Source organism: Pseudophryne corroboree, chromosome 12, assembly GCF_028390025.1.
Source record: "Pseudophryne corroboree isolate aPseCor3 chromosome 12, aPseCor3.hap2, whole genome shotgun sequence".
Taxonomy (NCBI): domain Eukaryota; kingdom Metazoa; phylum Chordata; class Amphibia; order Anura; family Myobatrachidae; genus Pseudophryne; species Pseudophryne corroboree.
In genome coordinates this window covers 112,414,868-112,438,002 of record NC_086455.1, presented here as the reverse complement: position 1 = coordinate 112,438,002, position 23,135 = coordinate 112,414,868, and the positions used below count along the sequence as shown (strand labels likewise).

Sequence of the window (23,135 nt, the reverse complement as noted above, 5' to 3'; positions counted from 1 at the left end):
GTGGCTGAAAAGTCGAAGACGTGCCCCCACTGGGGCGGACTCCCCCAGCGGAGCCCCAGCGTCATGCGGTGGATTTTGGGAACTTGCTGTGCTGTGCAGCTTTTTACCTCTGAACCTTACCTCTGGCAAGAAAGGACGATCCACGCACTCTTTTGCTTTTATTTGAACGAAAGGACTGCATTTGATAATGTGGCGCTTTCTTAGGTTGTGAGGGAACATAAGGCAAAAAATTCGATTTACCTGCCGTAGCTGTGGAGACCAGGTCCGAGAGACCTTCCCCAAACAATTCCTCCCCCTTGTAAGGTAAAACCTCCATATGTCTTTTTGAGTCGGCATCACCTGTCCACTGCTGGGTCCAGAGGACTCGTCTAGCAGAGATTGACATAGCGTTTATTCTGGAACCCAGTAAACTAATGTCTCTTTGAGCATCCCTCATATATAAGACAGCATCCTTTATATGGCCTAGGGTCAATAAAATGGTATCCTTATCTAGGGTTTCAATCTCCGCCGATAAGGAATCTGTCCATGCTGCAAACGCGCTACAAACCCAGGCCGACGCAATCGCCGGTCTGAGTAATGTACCAGAATGTGTGTAAATGGACTTCAAGGTAACCTCCTGCTTGCGGTCTGCAGGATCCTTGAGGGTAGCCGTATTTTGTGATGGCAGCGCTATCTTTTTTGACAAGCGTGTCAACGCTTTGTCCACCTTAGGGGATGATTCCCACCGTACCCTGTCCGTTGGCGGGAAAGGATACGCCATAAGAATCCTTTTAGGAATCTGCAGTTTTTTGTCTGGAGATTCCCAAGCTTTTTCACATAATTCGTTCAACTCATGTGAGGAGGGAAAAGTTACTTCGGGCTTTTTTCCCTTATACATGTGTACCCTCGTGTCAGGGACAGGGGGTTCCTCTGTGATATGCAACACTTCTTTTATTGCAATAATCATATATCGAATACATTTTGCCACTTTCGGCTGTAACTTTACATCATCGTAGTCGACACTGGAGTCCGAATCCGTGTCGGTATCAGTGTCTGCTATTTGGGATAGTGGGCGCTTCTGAGACCCTGAAGGTCCCGGCGACATAGGGACAGACACGGGTTCACTCCCTGACTGTTCCTTAGCCTCAGCTGTGTCTAATCTCTCGTGCAATAAGTTCACACTAGCACTTAAAACATTCCACATATCCACCCAGTCAGGTGTCGGCACCGCCGACGGAGACCTCACATTCATACGCTCCCCCTCCTCTCTAGGTGAGCCTTCTACCTCAGACATGTCGACACACGCGTACCGACACACCACACACACAGCGAACCTCTTATCTGAAGACAGTTTCCTCACCAGGCCCTTTGGAGAGACAGAGAGAGAGTATGCCAGCACACACCCCAGCGCTGTATGACCCAGGACAAAAACACAATAATATTATGTTTACCCAGAAAGCGCTGTTTACATATACAATATGCGCCAATTTTGTGCCCCCCCTCTTCTTTAAAACCCTCTGTCTACCGTGGTATAAGCAGGGGAGAGTCCGGGGAGCTTCCTCTCAGCGGTGCTGTGGAGAAAAATGGCGCTGTGAGTGCTGAGGGAGAAGCCCCGCCCCCTCGCCGGCGGGCTTCTGTCCCGCTGAAAATCTAAAAATTTGGCGGGGGCTCTTATATATGTACAGTGCCCAGCTGTACATATACTTATTTTTGCCAAAAGAGGTCTACATGTTGACCAGGGCGCCCCCCCCCCTGCACCCTTACAGTGACTGCCGTGTGTGAGGTGTATGGGTGCAATGGCGCACAGCTGCAGTTCTGTGCGTTACCGCAGTGAAGATCATGAAGTCTTCTGCCGCCTCTGAAGTCTTCTTTTCTTCTCATACTCACCCGGCTTCTATCTTCCGGCTCTGCGAGGGGGACGGCGGCGCGGCTCTGGGATGGACGGCGAGGGTGAGACCTGCGTACCAATCCCTCTGGATCTAATGGTGTCCAGTAGCCTAAGAAGCAGAGCCTTGACACTCACTGAAGTAGGTCTGCTTCTCTCCCCTCAGTCCCTCGATGCAGGTAGTCTGTTGCCAGCAGGCTCCCTGAAAATAAAAAACCTAACAATATACTTTCTGTCAGGAAGCTCAGGAGAGCTCCCTGAAGTGCACCCATCTCCTCTGGGCACAGTATCAAACTAAGGTCTAGAGGAGGGGCATAGAGGGAGGAGCCAGTGCACACCCAGACCTAAAGTCTTTCTTAAAGTGCCCATGTCTCCTGCGGAGCCCGTCTATCCCCATGGTCCTTACGGAGTCCCCAGAATCCTCTAGGACGTTAGAGAAATTATCAACTTAAAAATGAGCCTGCCCCCAGCAGATATGCCTCCAGTCAGTAATTATGCCCCCAGTAGATATGCCCCCAGTCACTTGTTATGCCCCATTAGATATGCCCCATCACTTGTTATGCCCCATTAGATATGCCCCCAGTCAGTAGTTATGCCCCCAGTAGATATACCCCAGCCAGTAGTTATGCCCCCAGTAGATGTACCCCAGTCAGTTATTATGCCCCAGTAGATATTCCCCCAGTAAGTATGCCCCCAGTCACTTGTTATGCCCCATTAGATATGCCACCAGTCAGTTGTTATGCCCCATTAGATATGCCCCCTAGTAGCGACGCTTACACACACACATTAAAAGAAAAGAAGACCACAATACTACCCCCCCCTCCCCCCCAGCTCCTGCTTCTGGACCGTTGCCCTCTGCCTGGCCGCTCGCTCCTCAGAACTATGGGCGAGAAGTCATGACATCTCTCCCATAACACCGCACAGCAGCCCTAGTAACAAAATCTCAGCGGGCGCCCGGCTAGGTGAGCCTGGCCGGGCCGGATCAAGTGGCTCTGCAGGCCTTACACGGCCCTCGGGCCTGAGGTTCCCCACCCCTGATCTATATGATGCAGAGGTTAATGCCTTCCCCTTCCTTAGCGAACTGTGATTGGATATAACAGTTACAAAAAGGACGTGTCAACAGCTTTGTCTGATGAGACAAATGCTTATTTAAGCATTTATGAATGGTAAACCTCACCTCTTTAAAAATACATACATAAACAAAAAATGTTAACATGGTCCATGCATAGTGGGTAGAGAGACTGGGGCACCAAAACAAAGTAGTCCATATTTACTTCTCAGTATAGCCTGTCTTAGGCGAAGTTATAGGCACCTGCTGTCCCACAAATATTAAAAAGTCCAACCAGCGTCCTATACAAGCCATTCTCCTGCATAATTCCTGGACATACGGACCAAATAAAGGCATGATGAGTTCATTGTGACAGGACTTATTTTGTTCTGACCTACTTCTAAAGGAACGCCCATGTACAGTACCAAAATTACAGAAATGAAGACTTTTTTTCTTACCTCTTGCTCTTTTCCCTTCTCACACGTCGCAGGAGATTCCTCTTGGCGCTCAACAGATATTACAATCCCATTATCTATTGCAGCCTGTTTTTCTGGCTCTTGCATAAACAAAGGCTTTTCTTTCAGTTTAATCCACTGCTCGTACACCTTCAGCACCTTGCGCATGGCTGCTGCTTCACACACCGGCAGCAAGAAAGACTGGACAAAATGCAATGATGTGATCAGTACACAAAATAAATTATTAAAGCCCTAAATCGCATATCTTAGATTAGAAATTCCTCTTTCAAAATTTAAAAATGCATATTCGTAATTATGGGACATTCATTAAGTATCTAACAGTGCTATACTCACAATGGTCAACAGATCACTGTTCTGTGTGAGGCAAACACAGTTCAGAGCACAGCATCATGCTACAACAGCCTAAAGAGGGGTACACACGGAGAGATCAGTGTTTAAAATCTAAGCAATCTGACTAGATTGCGTAGATTTTAATCACGGATCTGCCGTGTGTATGCCCCCCAGCGATAGCGATGCTATCGCCGGTGCTAGATTGAGGCTGCATGTACGCTCAATCTAGCGGGTCGCTCACTTCAGCGCTGTGTGAAGTGAGTGGTCCCCCGTCCGTCCCCCCTCGCTCAGCACATTGCGCTGTGCTGAGCGGGGGTGAGAGATGTGTGCTGAGCGGTCTGTGTTAAGATCACTCAGCACACATTTTCCCCGTCAGTACCCCCCTTTAGGACACACCCCAAAAATAATCTAAGAAAGACAAGTAAATACTAGGGGGTCAATCCAATTGGCTGCGATATTATCACAGCTGCGAATCAGAGCAGCAGCACTTTACAGCAGGCCGAATTCGCACAAAACTGCTCGCCACCCCATAGAGGTCCAAGCAGTTTTGTGCAAATTGGGGCTGATTCGCAGCCGCAAAGGGTGTGAAATTGAGTGCCGTTGCCGGCGTTTAAACGTTGTTGCAACGTCACTTCGCACCCTTCGCAGGATTGGACTAACCCCTTAAACTGTAAGGAAAGCAAATATTTTAGGTGTGCCTTTTAGCATATATGATTTAATAATTAAGCACATTATATACAACATTTGTATGATGCAAGTTGTACTTTACAAATTTATTTGAAGCACCTACAATCCTCTTTATCACCAGTCATACATACTGTTGGTCAATTCAGTTCTGCTAACCTGCCGGAAGATCTCGATGAGAAAGTCAACGTTATTGCATTTGCTGGAGAAGAATCTGCGGACGATCTCGTAATCCGTGATATGCTCTTCAGCAATGCTACACAGACTGGAGACACTGGGCTCTCGCTCTGTAAGAGTGCTGGTGTTAGAGTGGGACTGCTTAGGCTCTGCGCTCCTTTCGCCATTGTCACTCCTACTTTCCTCCTGAGCAGCAAGGTTAGCAGCAGCTCTCTGGAGATTGGACAGCAAAGAATTCAAATACATTTTAAAAGTTAATATTTTTCCCCACACACTAAAAATGCAGAAAAAAAATGTAGAATACAAAAAAAGAAGAGAGGAAAGCCTGGGAGAGGACAAAAGGGAGAAACTACAAAAGGTGAGAGACGGGAGAGATAATGTGAGGGGGAAGAGATGTGTATGTGAGAAAGAGGGGGAGAAAAGTAGAGGGTGAGAAAGAGGGGGAGAAAAGGAGAGGGTGGGAAAGAGGTGTATAGGGAAAAATAAGAGAGGGAAGGGGGAAGCGAGGTGTGAGAGAGAGTGGGAGAGAAGGGGAGAAGAGAAAAGAGGTGTATGTGAGAGAGTGAGTGATAGAGGGGAGGTGTATATGAGAGAAAGAGAGCTAGAGGGGGAGAGAAGAGTAGGGGCGAGAGAAGTGTATATAAGAGAAGAAAAGGGGAGGGGGAAGAAAGGTGTATGTGAGAAAAAGAAAGATGTGGAGGGGAAAAGAGGTTGATGTGAGAAAGAGAGAAGGGAATGTGGGGAGAGAGAAGAGGAGAAGAGGAGGAGAGAAGAGATGTGTATGTGGGAGAGGAGGGAGAGAAAAGGGAGAGAGAAAGGGGTAGTGTGAGCGAAATAGGAGGTGGAGAGAGTAAAAGATGAAACACTATGTCACGAACCCCAGGGGGTCACATTGTGTACTATGTCCAGCATTAGGAGCGTACTACCAAAGGAATAAACTCTATAGTCAAAATTAGAGTCAAACTTTTAAACCAAAACAGCCATTCACCTGCAAATTCTCAATAGATGCTAGAATTACCTCAGTAGCACTTCATTTTGTCAAATCTAACCTTAAAATGGACCCTACACATCTAAACATGATTTCTGATCTGTTGTAATTATAGGTGAACTGGGATCTCTTCCTTGAAATGTCAGGACAGAGCTGCACTTTAAAAAAACACCTTTGTTTCTTCTTTGTTCCTCCGTGGCAGCCAGAACCCAGGGTTAAGGACCTATTCTACTAAGTATAGACATGAAGTTTTATCAACGGGCCGCCCACCTGGTGTATATATTCTGGCTCCTCCTCCTTCCCCTTGTCTTTTTTTCCTATCTCCTTGAGTTAGACTAGTGTAATGAAGTTTGTTATGTTGTGCGATAGGACTTGCCTAGAAAACCCAGCGATGCACCTCCTGGAGCCATGATCTGTGGCGGGGTGGCACCTAGGGAAGGTGGTGTGCGGCAGGCCGGTGTTACTGGCACTATCAGTAGGTCTGGCGGAGTATGCTTTTAAGCATGTCAGAAGAGGTCCCACCTGGTGGGTGTGTGGGGCCACCGACATCACCTAGATCAAAAAGCTTTTCAGGACGAGCGCCACATGCATCTGGCTAGTCAAAGATCAGAGCGCTTTGAAAATGGTGCCGCGCACAGAAAAGGAGCGGCCCCTATGCCCTCTGACTCTCACAAAGTTTACTGCCATCCCTGGGACGCTTCTCAAAGAGAACAGTCAGCATGGATAAAGAGCCTTGCCTCAAACAACCAGCTAGCGCCAAAACAAAGAAAGTCCTCATTAGTGGGTGCTATTAGGCAGAATAGTGAATGCTTGTATATTTTAGGTTTTAATTACAGTGTGCCTTCAGCTACTGTAGGAGCCCAAAAGAAACTGACAAAGAAACATTAAAACTGTGATTGTGCAGCCAGGAACTTATGGATTTTGGATGAAGACGTCCTTTTTGTCTAAAGATGACATTTTAGCTCTACAAGGGTCCAAAAGGTCAAGGTCTGAAACAAGTCTTGATTGTGATTTTGGTGCAGTTTCTTCTACATATGGTATAGGAGAAGATTGTGAGGACCTTTCTAGTGAAGAATCAGGAGAGATTCTGGAAGATGTTAGGTCATTTAATATAGAGCTCTTTAAGTACCGTATATACTGGAGTATAAGCCGACTTTTTCAGAACTTTATTTTGTGCTGAAAAAGCCCCTTCGGCTTATACTCGAGTCTGTATTTAGGAGGGACATGGAGGGCACAGCCCGCGGCTCTCCTGTGTCCCTCCTGCGTCTCCGGCGGCAGCGGCGTGTGTGTGTTAAAGGAAGTGCACGAACCGGCACTTCCTTTAACACACACACGCCGCTGCCGCCGGAGACGCAGGAGGGACACAGGAGAGCCGCGCGCTGTGCCCTCCGTGTCCCTCCTTCAGAAGACAGCGCGGGAGTGACGGAGGGTAAGTACGGTAACTGGCACTGTGGGGCATATCTGGCACTGTGGGCATATCTGGCACATCTGGCATTGTGGGGCATATCTGGCAGCATGAGGGCATATCTGGCACATTTGACACTGTGGGGGCATATCTTGCAGCATGAGGGCATATCTGGCACTGTGGGGCATATCTGGCACTGTGGGGCATATCTGGCAGCATGAGGGCATATCTGGTACATCTGGCACTGTGGGGACATATCTGGCAGCATGAGAGCATATCTGGCACTGTGGGGCATATCTTGCAGCATGAGGGCATATCTGGCAGCATGAGGGCATATCTGGCACTGTGGGGCATATCTGGCAGCATGCGGGCATATCTGGCAGTGTGGGGGCATATCTGGCAGTATGAGGGCATATCTGGCACTGTGGGGCATATCTGGCAGCATGAGGGCATATCTGGCAGTGTGGGGGCATATCTGGCAGTATGAGGGCATATCTGGCACATCTGGCACTGTGGGGGCATATCTGGCAGCATGAGAGCATATCTGGCACTGTGGGGCATATCTGGCAGCATGAGGGCATATCTGGCACTGTGGGGCATATCTGGCAGCATGAGGGCATATCTGGCACTGTGGCGGCATATCTGGCAGTATGAGGGCTTATCTGGCACTATGAGGGCTGTGTACGGCTAGAGCTGCATTTCCCACCCTAGGCTTATACTCGAGTCAATAAGTTTTCCCAGGTTTTTGTGGTAAAATTAGGTGCCTCGGCTTATATTCGGGTCGACTTATACTCGAGTATATACGGTATGTTGAAAAATGTTTACAAGTCCATGAATTCTAAAGATGTGTCAGAACATGTGGTGGAACAGTACCTGTTATTTAAAGAAAGGTAGAGTTTTTCCTGTACACAAGGTGATGAAGGAAATGGTAACAAAAGAATGGCTAATAAAGGAGAGTCTTGTTGGACAGGGGAATCTTGCTCTTATTGAACATATGTATCCATGTCATTTAAAAACACAATGGATAAGAGGATGGACATTTTTTTTTAAATTACATCTTCCTATGTCTATTTCCCAGGCATTACAATTGTGGAGCTTGTTAATGCTAATGGATATAGAAGAGATATTCAAATCAATATTTGTTGAGAAATATGGCTAAATTACTAGTTAGCTGATGCACATTCCAGAAATACGGTAGATTAGCAACTTTATTCTGTGAATGTTAATTAAAGTTTGAAAGAAACTTGACTCCATGATACAGAATATGACAGGGGGTAAAACCTAACAGACTACAACAAGATAAACGAACCAAATAGCAGGTGCCATCCCCTAGACAACAGTACAGAGAGACCAGGAGTCATAGGCCAGGCCAGCAGTACATTAGTAAATATTCTTCAGGAATGACAAAGCAGTCCTTTTGTCAGAACTATGGACCTCATTCATCTTGGATCGCTATTGAGATAGAAACTACGATTTTCTCAGACCTGTTGCTGCTAAAAAAAAAAATGTGTGTGAAGAGCCGCCCAGAAAGTTAAAAGACACCCACTGATGCATTCACAAGTCTGCGTATACAACTGCAGAGTTACGATCCGTACGGTGAAATAGAGTACCACTGAATATTCCGGTTGACCTCGTGCATACGCATGATATAAGCAGCGATCACAGATCGGCCTTCGCGCCCGTGTGATGTAGTCGCAGCTCATGCGCAGCCGCCCAATAATCGGACGATTTGGGATTTTGCAATTGAAACTGAGTAAGGCCCTACAGACAATTCAATTCAAAACAAGGACTATGAAGATTCCCCTTCAAGTATACCACTGGGAGGTTGACTGTCAAAATTCTCAAACAAATGGAGCTGTTTTATACAGTCAAATGGGTATTAGAAGTGGTATCCAGGGGGCATCAGGTAGAATTCAAGAAAAAAACCCAAAAGGAATAGATTTGTGAGGTCAGTTGTACCAACTACAATACCAGAGGTCACAGCTTGGGAATTGATCACATCACCGGCAGTAAAACCCGTACTTTCTGCAGAGAAAGGATTTTTAATCTCCTCTATTTTTGATAAAGAAATCCTTGGGAGATTTCAGGACAATTTTAGATCTAAGAGACTTGAACAAGTTTATCCAGATAAAACAGTCCCATATGGAAACTATGAAGTAAATTCTAGTGGCCATATGGGAAGAAGACTTTCTAGCTTCAAAAGATTTGAAAGATGCTTATTCCCATGAACTAGTCAGCAGGCAGTATCAGAGTAATCTGCAATTTTCTGTACTAGGCAGGCATTTCTACAGTAGTCTACATGGCTCCTATTCGCTTTGTCAACCTCACCAAGGATGTTTACAAAAGTTCTAGTGATTCTGAAAGTCTATTTAATGAAACAAGCGAGATCAACTTGGCCATATCTAGATGACATGCTGATCTCTGGAAAATCAAAAGAAATAGTACAAGACAGATTGGACTGGACTATAGAGTCTGACATCAAAATAAATAAATTCTTAGGGGTACAAATAGATAACCAAAAAACGTTAGGTATCTCTCTCGGGGGAGGAGAGATGCAGGAAATTCCAAGAATTAGCCACATTTGCCCTAATAAGTAGCAACATCCAACTTCGGACAGGATTGAGTCTCTAGGGTTTGTCATCAACTATATACTTCCATGGGCAAGATGGCACATGAGAAAACTACAGTGGAATATACTGGAGTAAAGCTGGAGAAAAATTCCTTTAAATTTTCACATACAGCTGAAATAATCCACAAAGAGGTCTCTAATTTGGTGGAAAAGCATAAAACTAAAGACCAGGTCAATATCTTCTGCCAATTTTCTATTCAACTATTAGTAACACTGTCTAGACAAGTACTATATTGTGTATGAATTGTATACTGTATTCTTTGCAGTTACTACCACCACTGTGCCACAACACTGTTTGGTGTAAACACATATGGAATCCTTGGTGAGCTGAACAAATTTTGTGAATACGACCACCTGTGCAAGCTAAGCAAAATACACCTTAATCAGTCAGAGTCTAATAAATAAAAACTCTGAATATCTGTAATCCCTGATCTTGAAAATACATAGATGCCAATTTAAATACCTGTATATTCTTTGGCACATTCTCCCCTTCAGTCCCAGGAATGTGTATCCCTGTGTGCGGCTTGGGTTCCAGCCAGAAGGACACCAGCCATCGAATGACAATTACCCGGGCATTGAGAAAGGGCTCTTTGGTGCAATAATGAGCCTCATTGCTCTCTGCATCCCTCCGGATCAGCACATAGTTAGGTTTTGGTCTCATTTGTGGTATCTCTGCAAAATAATACAATCTGAACTTATACAAATTGTTAAACTGTGATAAAAACATATACCAAACGTTCCAGTAAATATAACAATAATGTTAGTGACAATATCTAAATATATTTAACAAGGTTTATTAAGTGTTCATAAAAAAATCACATCTCTCAATAACTTAATTATAATGGTAACCTCAACTCCAAAAATACTGTTGCTTCATAAGCCTAGCAGCATACAGTATGACTTTTAACCCAACAATGAAAATATAGGGTTTCCACCAATTATTTTGGTGTTATGAGACTCCCAAATGACTTAATCTGTTAATGGATACAATTAATTACAATACAGAACAGCTCTGTTCACAGACTATGAACTGAAATAGGGACTGAGCTCAAACTGGCGTACTGTATATAAAAAAATCCTGAGCTAGACAATGTAGAATCTGGGTAAATATACTTTTGAAATACAAATTTTATATTTGAAGGGAACCTGTTAGCTTTTAATATGTACCTTTGAGATTTTTTTTTTCCATACAGCAGTATTCACCCCGTTGAAGTAGGTAGATGGAAGATGGTGGTAGGGGAGTGGGCCGGTGAGGCTGGGGGAGATGTCTACTTGAATGAGGTCAGAGAAATATACTGAAAGGACAGTTAGGGTAATATATATGCCAGGAGTGCTGAAGTTGGTGTGGGACTGGTTGTATAGTGAGGGCTAGGGCTCCCAGGTTTATAGGAGAATATGACATTTATAATAGGACAATGCAAAACTTTTGAAAACACTAGACTTCCAGCAGATGAGTCCTTCATATATATATATATATATATATATATATATATATATATATATATATAGAAGAAAGGGAATCAGCGGCACTCAGCAGACTGTTGTAAAGTAAAAACACGGTTAGCACCGTGTTTTTTTATTGATGTATGTATGTATTTGTTTAGTTCAGTGTGATCAGTGTTATGTCTTTCTGTGATTTTATGCTTTGAGCACAGCGTGCGATACTAACCCTTGGGTTGTTTTGATTACAGTGGTTACCTAGCAACGCTGACCTCACTTCGTAGGATTGGCTCCCTGCCCGGCGCAGCCTACTGACGTCATCGCTCCGAGACGAGTGCTTTCGTTCTGACGGACGGGACGCGGGCGGCGGCGCTGGACAGGTGAGTCTAATCCCGGTACTGAGTACCTACTTGGGCGGGTATATAAGTGTGTTTTATATGCAATGTATTTGTGTACTATTTGTCCCTGAAGACGGGGCGCAGTCCCCGAAACGGCGTAGGACCGGATTAAAGACTTTTTTACTTTACAACAGTCTGCTGAGTGCCGCTGATTCCCTTTCTTCTATATTGGATCTTGCCTTTGATCTACTGAGGGCACCGCAGCAAGTAAAAATACCCTTACTAGAGAGTGCCGAACCACAACCACTACCTATATATATATATATATATATATATATATATATATATGAAAAATAAGTATGCTTTCAAAAATAGAAGTATTAATTAGAGATGAGCGGGTTCGGATGTAACGCCAGAATTAACGCCAATTCGGTTTTATCCGGATATTTCTTATTGGCTATCCAAAACACGTGACGTCCGTGAGCCAATAAGATGCCATTTTTAGAACCGAGTAAATCCGAGTAAAACCGGACCCGCTCATCTCTAGTATTAATAGTTTTTTTTTTTATTAATTAACAAAATGCAAAGTGAACGGACAGAAGAGAAATCTAAATCAAATCAATATTTGGTGTGACCACCCTTTGCCTTCAAAACAGCATAAATTCTTCTAGGTATACTTGCACAGTTTTTGAAGGAGGTTGTTCCAAATATCTTTTGAGAAATAACCATAGATCTTATGCGGCTATAGGCTTGCGCAAATCCTTCTGTCTCTTCATGTAATACCAGACAGACTCAATGATGTTGAGATCAGGGATATGTGGAAGCTATATCCACCACTTCTCTATATTGTCTCAGTTGACGTATACAGTATGTGGTCGTGGCTGGCTTGGAGTTCTGGATTTGGAAATGCCTGTTTTCTTCATTTTGCCTGGAAGTCTGTTAGGCATGATAGTAAGACTGCCGCGATGGATATTCCTTCAGGCTTTCATAATTTCATTTTTTTCTCAATTTTACTCATTTATGTGCAGTTGTTGACTGTTTGTATATGTTTGCAAATCATTGCATATTTTCCTCCCATATGTACCTTCCTCTTTACTCTGGTATAACATCAATGGTATGGTATTCAGACAGGTCAAATGTGGTTCTCTAAACATCATAAGTATTTCACTTGTTGCCACAAGTATGTTGCCTATTATAGGTGTTGAATGTCAAGCTTGAAAATTGTTCGTGGGGCGGAAGTAACTATAACTATATAAGTAACGCATTTAAATAAGTTGCGTATGGATATCATATTCCTGTAGGAAATATATCTAGGACCTCAAGAAATCTGAAGTGGAAAGTAATTGCTTCAGCAAGGGGTGTTACTATTTAAGTGAAACAACATGTCCCTCTTGAAATTACGTCTGCTGTGTCAGACCCAGAGGGCTGTTACGTATTATGCCAGGTTGTATTATATAAGCAATGTTATCTACTATGCAATAGGTATGCTCCAAACACACTGGATGAGCAGTTTCCACGTAAGGGTGGGGGAAAAACCCCTAAACTGGGTGTCCCTCAGCTACAGCGCAGACTACAGCTGTTAGATTATTTGGAGAGTGCTTCATCCGGTTTAAAGGAATTTCTCATGTTTAGCTGCAGCTAGTGGTACCATGTTCAGGATTGATTATCTATTGCAAGCCTGGCCAACCTGTGGTTCTCCAGCTGCTGTGAGACTACAAGTCCCAGTATGCCATGCCCCAGTTTTGCTATTATGGAATGCTAAACTGTGACAGATCATGCTGGGATATGTAGTATTACAACATCTGGAGAGCCACAGGTTGGCCAGGCCTAATCTATTGCTTGTCCACTCATTATTGTCGAGAGTATCTTAAGTGGAAATGGAACCTATTACAATGTCCGACCGTGCAGTGGTATGGTTGGAGATCAATGTTCATTCGGAGAAGGGTCAATACCAACTGTGGTGCTTCCCTTCAACTCTTTCACAATCATTCAAATTTCATAATAAGGTGGAATCAGCCTGGGAGGAATATAGGATTAATGATCTATCTACAGCCACTGTAAACCCGGGTTTGTTTTGGTAAACTTTCCAAAACAGTAGTTCAAGGGGAGATTAACTTCTACACTTCTTCTGTATATAAAAATCTACAATCTGATAATCTTCAGGCTCAGCAGACATTAAAAGATGCTTTTCAGGCTTATCGCTCTGATCTTGCACCTGCCTCTAAAGCCAGGTAGGTTATGGCTAAGAGCAATTTTGATGGCCTGTTTGTAAAAATGGAGTCTTAGTACGCTTCTCAAAAGATTACAGATTTTACAAATATGGCAACAAATCTGGAAGGTTACTTACTAATTTACTAAAGGGACAACGTCCACTGATGGTGGTGCATCCTCTCCGAAAACAAGATGGAAGTAACCGCACTTCTAATGCTCAGATAGCCTTAAGGCCCCCATGCATCAGAAATCACAAAAAGCAATCTGTAGATTCTGAGATTCTTTTTTACCAGATTTAAAGATTCTCCAAACCACCAATCTGCACCCATAAATGACAGATATTTTTCAGTGATTTGCAGATCATTTTCAGCAAATATAAATCTGCCAATCTTAAAAGGCTCTTCAGTTTACTAGAAACGGTCTGCAAATCTGCTGATTGTTACCATACACTAGCAATCTACAGCCTAAATTGATCTGTGAAATCCAACATGTTGGACCACCTGATTCACCAATCCCAATTGATTTTTGATCTGAATCCACAATCTGTGAATCCCACACATTGCAGATTTTTTTGCACAGTCGCCTGCAAATTTCCCCCATCAATTCCCGATGTATTGGGGCCTTTTGTTCTTAAAAACTTTTATGCAGGTGTCTACTTGGCCCCAAACTCCAATAATACTACTGAATCACGGTTTTGGGTAGGGTTACCAATCCCTCAGGTCTCTGACTCTCAGAGTACTCTGCTAACTCCCCTATCATTGAATTAGAAGTGTCCCAAGCTATTTCTGATCTAAGCACGAGGCCCCGATAGCCTTACGTCCGAATTCTGCAAGCTAATGTCATCAAGTATTACCCCAACCCTCACTGAATTATTTAATACAATTTTAGATTCGGTAGATATGCCCACCTATTTAAATTCTGCCATTCTTAATGACCTCCTGAAGCCCGACAGAGACCTGTGTGATCCTGGGTCTTATCGCCCCTATATCGCTGCTTAATGTGGATTATAAACTATTAGCTAAAATATTGGCTGATAGACTAAAACACATTCTGCCATCTATTGTTCACCAGAATCTAGGTAGGTCCTCCATAGTAAATAGAAGAATTTTGGCAGTGATCCATGATGCTCAGTGAAACATGTCCGCTATTCTGAAGGATATATTATCTTTGGATGCCGAAAAGGCATTTGACATGGTGCACTTCTATATGACACTGCCAAGATTTGTTTTCCCTTTGAGGTTTATTTCCTTTTTGAAAACATTATATTCCAATCCTACCACTCAAATCCTATGCAATGGTCTTCTCTCAGATCCTTTTTGTATAAATTGAGGCACTAGGCAGGGCTGCCCCCGTTGCCATTATTTTTTTGCTTCGGCAATCTCTGTAATAATAAGAATTTACTTACCGATAATTCTATTTCTCATAGTCCGTAGTGGATGCTGGGGACTCCGTAAGGACCAAGGGGAATAGCGGCTCCGCAGGAGACTGGGCACATCTAAAGAAAGCTTTAGGACTATCTGGTGTGCACTGGCTCCTCCCCCTATGACCCTCCTCCAAGCCTCAGTTAGGATACTGTGCCCGGACGAGCGTACACAATAAGGAAGGATTTTGAATCCCGGGTAAGACTCATACCAGCCACACCAATCACACCGTATAACCTGTGATCTGAACCCAGTTAACAGCATGATAACAGAGGAGCCTCTGAAAAGATGGCTCACAACAATAATAACCCGATTTTTGTAACAATAACTATGTACAAGTATTGCAGACAATCCGCACTTGGGATGGGCGCCCAGCATCCACTACGGACTATGAGAAATAGAATTATCGGTAAGTAAATTCTTATTTTCTCTAACGTCCTAAGTGGATGCTGGGGACTCCGTAAGGACCAAGGGGATTATACCAAAGCTCCCAAACGGGCGGGAGAGTGCGGAAGACTCTGCAGCACCAAATGAGAGAACTCCAGGTCCTCCTCAGCCAGGATATCAATTTTGTAGAATTTTACAAACGTATTTGCTCCTGACCAAGTAGCTGCTCGGCAAAGTTGTAAAGCCGAGACCCCTCGGGCAGCCGCCCAAGATGAGCCCACCTTCCTTGTGGAGTGGGCATTTACAGATTTTTGGCTGTGGCAGGCCTGCCACAGAATGTGCAAGCTGAATTGTACTACAAATCCAACGAGCAATAGTCTGCTTAGAAGCAGGAGCACCCAGCTTGTTGGGTGCACACAGGATAAACAGCGAGTCAGATTTCCTGACTCCAGCCGTCCTGGAAACATATATTTTCAGGGCACTGACAACGTCTAGCAACTTGGAGGCCTCCAAGTCCCTAGTAGCCGCAGGCACCACCAATAGGTTGGTTCAGGTGAGACGCTGAAACCACCTTGGGGAGAAACTGAGGACGAGTCCTCAATTCCGCCCTGTCCGAATGGAAAATCAGATAAGGGCTTTTTCAGGATAAAGCCGCCAATTCTGACACGCGCCTGGCCCAGGCCAGGGCCAACAGCATGACCACTTTCCATGTGAGATATTTTAACTCCACAGATTGAAGTGGTTCAAACCAATGTGACTTTTGGAACCCAAAACTACATTGAGATCCCAAAGTGCCACTGGAGGCACAAAAGGAGGCTGTATATGCAGTACCCCTTTTACAAACGTCTGAACTTCAGGGACTGAAGCTAGTTCTTTTTGGAAGAAAATTGACAGGGCCGAAATTTGAACCTTAATGGACCCCAATTTCAGGCCCATAGACACTCCTGTTTGCAGGAAATGTAGGAATCGACCCAGTTGAATTTCCTCCGTCGGGCCTTACTGGCCTCGCACCACGCAACATATTTTCGCCAATTGCGGTGATAATGTTTTTGCGGTTACATCCTTCCTGGCTTTGATCAGGATAGGGATGACTTCATCCGGAATGCCTTTTTTCCTTCAGGATCCGGCGTTCAACCGCCATGCCGTCAAACGCAGCCGCGGTAAGTCTTGGAACAGACAGGGTCCTTGCTGGAGCAGGTCCCTTCTTAGAGGTAGAGGCCACGGATCCTCCGTGAGCATCTCTTGAAGTTCCGGTTGCCAAGTCCTTCTTGGCCAATCCGGAACCACGAATATAGTGCTTACTCCTCTCCATCTTATCAATCTCAGTACCTTGGGTATGAGAGGCAGAGGAGGGAACACATACCCTGACTGGTACACCCACGGTGTTACCAGAGCGTCTACAGCTTATTGCCTGAGGGTCCCTTGACCTGGCGCAATACCTGTCGAGTTTTTAATCATGTGGAAGACTTTTGGGTGAAGTCCCCACTCTCCCGGGTGGAGGTCGTGCTGAGGAAGTCTGCTTCCCAGTTGTCCACTCCCGGAATGAATACTGCTGACAGTGCTATCACATGATTTTCCGCCCAGCGAAGAATCCTTGCAGCTTCTGCCATTGCCCTCCTGCTTCTTGTGCCACCCTGTCTGTTTACGTTGGTGACTGCCGTGATGTTGTCCGACTGGATCAACACCGGCTGACCTTGAAGCAGAGGTCTTGCTAAGCTTAGAGCATTGTAAATGTCCCTTAGCTTCAGGATATTTATGTGAAGTGATGTCTCCAGGCTTGACCATAAGCCCTGGATATTCCTTTCCTGTGTGACTGCTCCCCAGCCTCGCTGGCTGGCATCCGTGGTCACCAGGACCCAGTCCTGAATGCCTAATCTGCGGCCCTCTAGAAGATGAGCACTCTGCAACCACCACAGGAGGGACACCCTTGTCCTTGGTGACAGGGTTATCCGCTGATGCATCTGAAGATGCGATCCGGACCATTTGTCCAGCAGGTCCCACTGGAAAGTTCTTGCGTGGAATCTGCCGAAATGGGATTGCTTCGTAGGAAGCCACCATTTTACCCAGAACCCTTGTGCATTGATGCACTGAGACTTGGCTCGGTTTTAGGAGGTTCCTGACTAGCTCGGATAACTCCCTGGCTTTCTCCTCCGGGAGAAACACCTTTTTCTGGACTGTGTCCAGGATCATCCCTAGGAACAGAAGACACGTCGTCGGAACCAGGTGCGATTTTGGAATATTGAGAATCCAATCGTGCTGCCGCAACACTACCTGAGATAGTGCTACACCGACCTCCAACTGTTCCCTGGATCTTACCCTTATCAGGGAATTGTCCAAGGAAGGGATAACTAAAATTCACTTTCTTCGAAGGAATATCATCATTTCGGTCATTACGTTGGTAAAGACCCGGGGTGCCGTGTACCATCCATACGGCAGCGTCTGAACTGATAGTGATAGTTCTGTACCATAAACCTGAGGTACCCTTGGTGAGAAGGGTAAATTTTGACATGAAGGTAAGCATCCTTGATGTCCCGAGACATCATGTAGTCCCCTTCTTCCAGGTTCGCAATCACTGCTCTGAGTGACTCAATCTTGAATTTGAACCTCTGTACGTAAGTGTTCAAAGATTTTAGATTTAGAATCGGTTTCACCGAGCCGTCCGGCTTCGGTACCACAACAGTGTGGAATAATACCCCGTTCCCTGTTGCAGGAGGGGTATCTTGATTATCACCTGCTGGGAATACAGCTTGTGAATGGCTTCCAAAACTGTCTCCCTGTCAGAAGGAGACATCGGTAAAGCCGACTTTAGGAAACGGCGAGGGGGAGACGTCTCGAATTCTAATTTGTACCCGTGAGATATCACCTGAAGGATCCAGGGGTCTACTTGCGAGTGAGCCCACTGCGCGCTGAAATTCATTGAGACGGGCCCCCCACCGTGCCTGATTCTGCTTGTAAAGCCCCAGCGTATACTGAGGGCTTGGCAGAGGCGGGAGAGGGTTTCTGTTCCTGGGAACTGGCTGATTTCTGCAGCCTTTTTCCTCTCCCTCTGTCACGGGGCAGAAATGAGGAACCTTTTGCCCGCTTGTCCACGAAAAGACTGCGCCTGATAATACGGCGTCTTCTCATGTTGAGAGGCGACCTGGGGTACAAACGTGGAATTCCCAGCTGTTGCCGTGGCCACCAGGTCTGAAAGACCGACCCCAAATAACTCCTCCCTTAATAAAGCAATACTTCCAAATGCCGTTTGGAATACGCATCACCTGACCACTGACGTGTCCATAACCCTCTACTGGTAGAAATGGACAACGCGCTTAGACTTGATGCCAGTCGGCAAATATTCTGCTGTGCATCACGCATATATAAAAATGCATCTTTTAAATGCTCTATAGGCAAAAATATACTGTCCCTATCTAGGGTATCAATATTTTCAGTCAGGGAATCCGACCACGCCAACCCAGCACTGCACATCCAGGCTGAGGCGATTGCTGGTCGCAGTATAACACCAGTATGTGTGTAAATACCTTTTAGGATACCCTCCTGCTTTCTATCAGCAGGATCCTTAAGGGCGGCCATCTCAGGCGAAGGTAGAGCCCTTACAAGCGTGTGAGCGCTTTATCCCCCCTAGGGGGTGTTTCGCAACGCACCCTAACCTCTGGCGGGAAAGGATATAATGCCAATAACATTTTAGAAATTATCCGTTGTTATCGGGGGAAACCCACGCATCATCACACACCTCATTTAATTTCTCAGATTCAGGAAAACTACAGGTAGTTTTTCCTCACCGAACATAATACCCCTTTTTTGGGTGGTACTCGTATTATCAGAAATGTGTAAAACATTTTTCATTGCCTCAATCATGTAACGTGTGGCCCTACTGGAAGTCACATTCGTCTCTTCACCGTTGACACTGGAGTCAGTATCCGTGTCGGCGTCTATATCTGCCATCTGAGGTAACGGGCGCTTTAGAGCCCCTGACGGCCTATGAGACGTCTGGACAGGCACAAGCTGAGTAGCCGGCTGTCTCATGTCAACCACTGTCTTTTATACAGAGCTGACACTGTCACGTAATTCCTTCCAACAGTTCATCCACTCAGGTGTCGACCCCCTAGGGGGTGACATCACTATTACAGGCAATCTGCTCCGTCTCCACATCATTTTTCTCCTCATACATGTCGACACAAAAGTACCGACATACAGCACACACACAGGGAATGCTCTGATAGAGGACAGGACCCCACTAGCCCTTTGGGGAGACAGAGGGAGAGTTTGCCAGCACACACCAGAGCGCTATATATATACAGGGATAACCTTATATAAGTGTTTTTCCCCTTATAGCTGCTGTATAGTTAATACTGCGCCTAATTAGTGCCCCCCTCTCTTTTTTTAACCCTTTCTGTAGTGTAGTGACTGCAGGGGAGAGACAGGGAGCTTCCCTCCAACGGAGCTGTGAGGGAAAATGGCGCCAGTGTGCTGAGGAGATAGGCTCCGCCCCTTTTTCGCGGACTTTTCTCCTGCTTTTTTATGGATTCTGGCAGGGGTTAAATGCATCCATATAGCCCAGGAGCTATATGTGATGCATTTTTTTTGCCATCCAAGGTGTTTTTATTGCGTCTCAGGGCGCCCCCCCCCCTCGTTCGGGCACAGAGATTTAACTGAGGCTTGGAGGAGGGTCATAGGGGGAGGAGCCAGTGCACACCAGATAGTCCTAAAGCTTTCTTTAGATGTGCCCAGTCTCCTGCGGAGCCGCTATTCCCCTTGGTCCTTACGGAGTCCCCAGCATCCACTTAGGACGTTAGAGAAATTAGGGTATCGTTACACGTGGGGTTGATCTTCGCTTAGCCCTGTTCACAGATGATATGCTGCTATTCCCGTCACATCCAGCCGATGCTATCCCTATAGTGTTTGATATTATTTCTAGATTTAGTGAGCTCTCTGGCTAAAAGTTTAATATTGACAAATCCAAACTCTTGCCTTTGCGTGGGACTGTAAGATACCCTACAGGTGGTCCTTTGTACACTATTAAAGTGGTTTCGCCCAACTTAAATATTTAAGAATACAAGTACAGTCACAGATTTCAAATTTATACAAGGTGAATTGTGCCGTCGTGATAGCCACAATTTCTAAAATGGTGGAAGGCTGGCAGATTTTACCATTATCACGGTGAGCTTATTAAATCTATAATCTTTCCTAAATTATTTTATGTCATGCAAATGATTAAGATGAGAATATCAATGTCAGATATTAAACAGTTGACAAAAACTTTTTAAAAAATGTATTTGTATAAATGGGAAATCTAGAATTTCCCATTCTAGTCTACAGTCCTTACGTAAGGAAAGTAGTTTGGGTTTACCAGACCTCTTACAGTTTTCTAATTCCATATTTTTCAGATATACTATAGATTGGTTACTGGAGAGAAGTGTTTATACCTCTTTTGACCTTGATTGTTCTCTTATGGCGCCATCCTCTCCAGCTGCTTCACTGCACACCCCTAAATCCCATATGTCTTCTCTATACAAATATATTTTTTAGGGATACTTTTAATGCCTGGGGCTCCATAAATAAGAAGCTACAAAGGACCCCCCCGTAGATCAAACTTGATTCCCAACTGAAATGAAAATAAGAATTTACTCACCGGTAATTCTATTTCTCGTAGTCCGTAGTGGATGCTGGGAACTCCGTAAGGACCATTGGGAATAGCGGGCTCCGAAGGAGGCTGGGCACTCTAGAAAGATTTATGACTACCTGGTGTGCACTGGCTCCTCCCACTATGACCCTCCTCCAAGCCTCAGTTAGGACACCGTGCCCGGACGAGCAGACATAATAAGGAAGGATTTTGAATCCCGGGTAAGACTCTTACCAGCCACACCAATCACACCGTATAACTCGTGATACTATATCCAGTTTGACAGTATGAAAACAACTGAGCCTCTCAACAGATGGCTCAACAATAACCCTTTAGTTAACAATAACTATTTACAAGTATTGCAGACAATCCGCACTTGGGATGGGCGCCCAGCATCCACTACGGACTACGAGAAATAGAATTACCGGTGAGTAAATTCTTATTTTCTCTGACGTCCTAGTGGATGCTGGGAACTCCGTAAGGACCATGGGGATTATACCAAAGCTCCCAAACGGGCGGGAGAGTGCGGATGACTCTGCAGCACCGAATGAGAGAACTCCAGGTCCTCCTCAGCCAGGGTATCAAATTTGTAGAATTTTGCAAACGTGTTTGCCCCTGACCAAGTAGCTGCTCGGCAAAGCTGTAAAGCCGAGACCCCTCGGGCAGCCGCCCAAGATGAGCCCACCGTCCTTGTGGAATGGGCATTCACAGATTTTGGCTGTGGCAGGCCTGCCACAGAATGTGCAAGCTGAATTGTACTACAAATCCAGCGAGCAATAGACTGCTTAGAAGCAGGAGCACCCAGCTTGTTGGGTGCATACAGGATAAACAGCGAGTCAGATTTTCTGACTCCAGCCGTCCTGGAAACATATATTTTCAGGGCCCTGACAACGTCTAGCAACTTGGAGTCCTCCAAATCCTTAGTAGCCGCAGGTACCACAATAGGCTGGTTCAGGTGAAACGCTGACACCACCTTAGGGAGAAATTGGGGACGAGTCCTCAATTCCGCCCTATCCATATGGAAAATCAGATAAGGGCTTTTACATGACAAAGCCGCCAATTCTGACACTCGCCTGGCTGAAGCCAAGGCCAATAACATGACCACTTTCCACGTGAGATATTTCAGATCCACGGTTTTTAGTGGCTCAAACCAATGTGATTTTAAGAAGCTCAACATCACGTTGAGATCCCAAGGTGCCACAGGAGGCACAAATGGGGGCTGAATATGCAGCACTCCTTTCACAAATGTCTGAACTTCAGGTACTAAAGCTAGTTCTTTTTGAAAGAAAATCGACAGAGCCGAGATCTGTACTTTAATGGAGCCTAGTTTTAGGCCCATATTCACTCCTGCTTGCAGGAAATGCAGAAATCGACCTAGTTGAAATTCCTCTGTTGGGGCCTTTTTGGCCTTGCACCATGCAACATATTTCCGCCATATGCGGTGATAATGCTTTGCAGTAACATCTTTCCTGGCCTTAATAAGCGTAGGAATGTTAGGGTCTCCTTCCCTGTGCTGCCACGTCGTCATGGCAACCGGGAGACAAGTGCTAGTGGAGTAACCTGAGCGCAGCTGATACTCCGGTTCGGGTCTTTTGCTGTGCAGTGGTTATAGGCTCTGTGCACGGCAGGGGATCCGGTGCTGGTTTTTGTGCTCACAGTCTGTGAGGTCTGAGTGGGGCGTGGACAGCACCTGCTTTATAAGGCCTCTTTTCAGGGTAAGCAGATGCTGCTGAATCTTTGTTGGTTAGTCAGTTCATGAAAGTTAGCCAGTACTGTGTAGCTTTGTATTTGTTTGTTGCTTACTGCAAATAGGCCTGGGGATTTGGTATTACACTCTGCCAATCCAGACCTAGCAGTAAGACTGGAGTCAGTCGTTTAGCTTGCTGGGGTTCTGTTACTACTCTGTGAACTTAGCAAGTTTGCGGCTGTATTCTAAGACTTGCCTGTCTAATCCTGTCTCACTGTGCTAGGTGTCAGGGGTCAGTTTAGTGGCAGTAAGCTAAAACCTGTGCACCGCAAGTGAGAATCAGGATTGTGGAGACTCTCCTTGTGTCTATCATTCCATCTCTGACCAAGGAGTTTACTGCCACACCCGTTGGTAACCCTTTAGGGTT

The 23,135-nt window shown here is 45.3% G+C and overlaps 1 protein-coding gene across 7 annotated transcripts in view; it reads right to left on the bottom strand.

Annotated features, from left to right (window-relative positions):
• RALGAPA1 (Ral GTPase activating protein catalytic subunit alpha 1) overlaps window positions 1-23,135 on the bottom strand; it is a 669,595-nt gene that overhangs the window by 422,879 nt on the left and 223,581 nt on the right. For all 7 annotated transcript variants that reach the window (XM_063947861.1, XM_063947860.1, XM_063947862.1 and 4 more), the window contains exons 9-11: window positions 10,065-10,273; window positions 4,562-4,792; window positions 3,371-3,568 (exon numbers count right to left, since the gene is read on the bottom strand). In XM_063947861.1, the coding sequence (XP_063803931.1) occupies window positions 3,371-3,568; window positions 4,562-4,792; window positions 10,065-10,273 (638 nt within the window). The remainder of the gene's footprint in view (window positions 1-3,370; window positions 3,569-4,561; window positions 4,793-10,064; window positions 10,274-23,135) is intronic.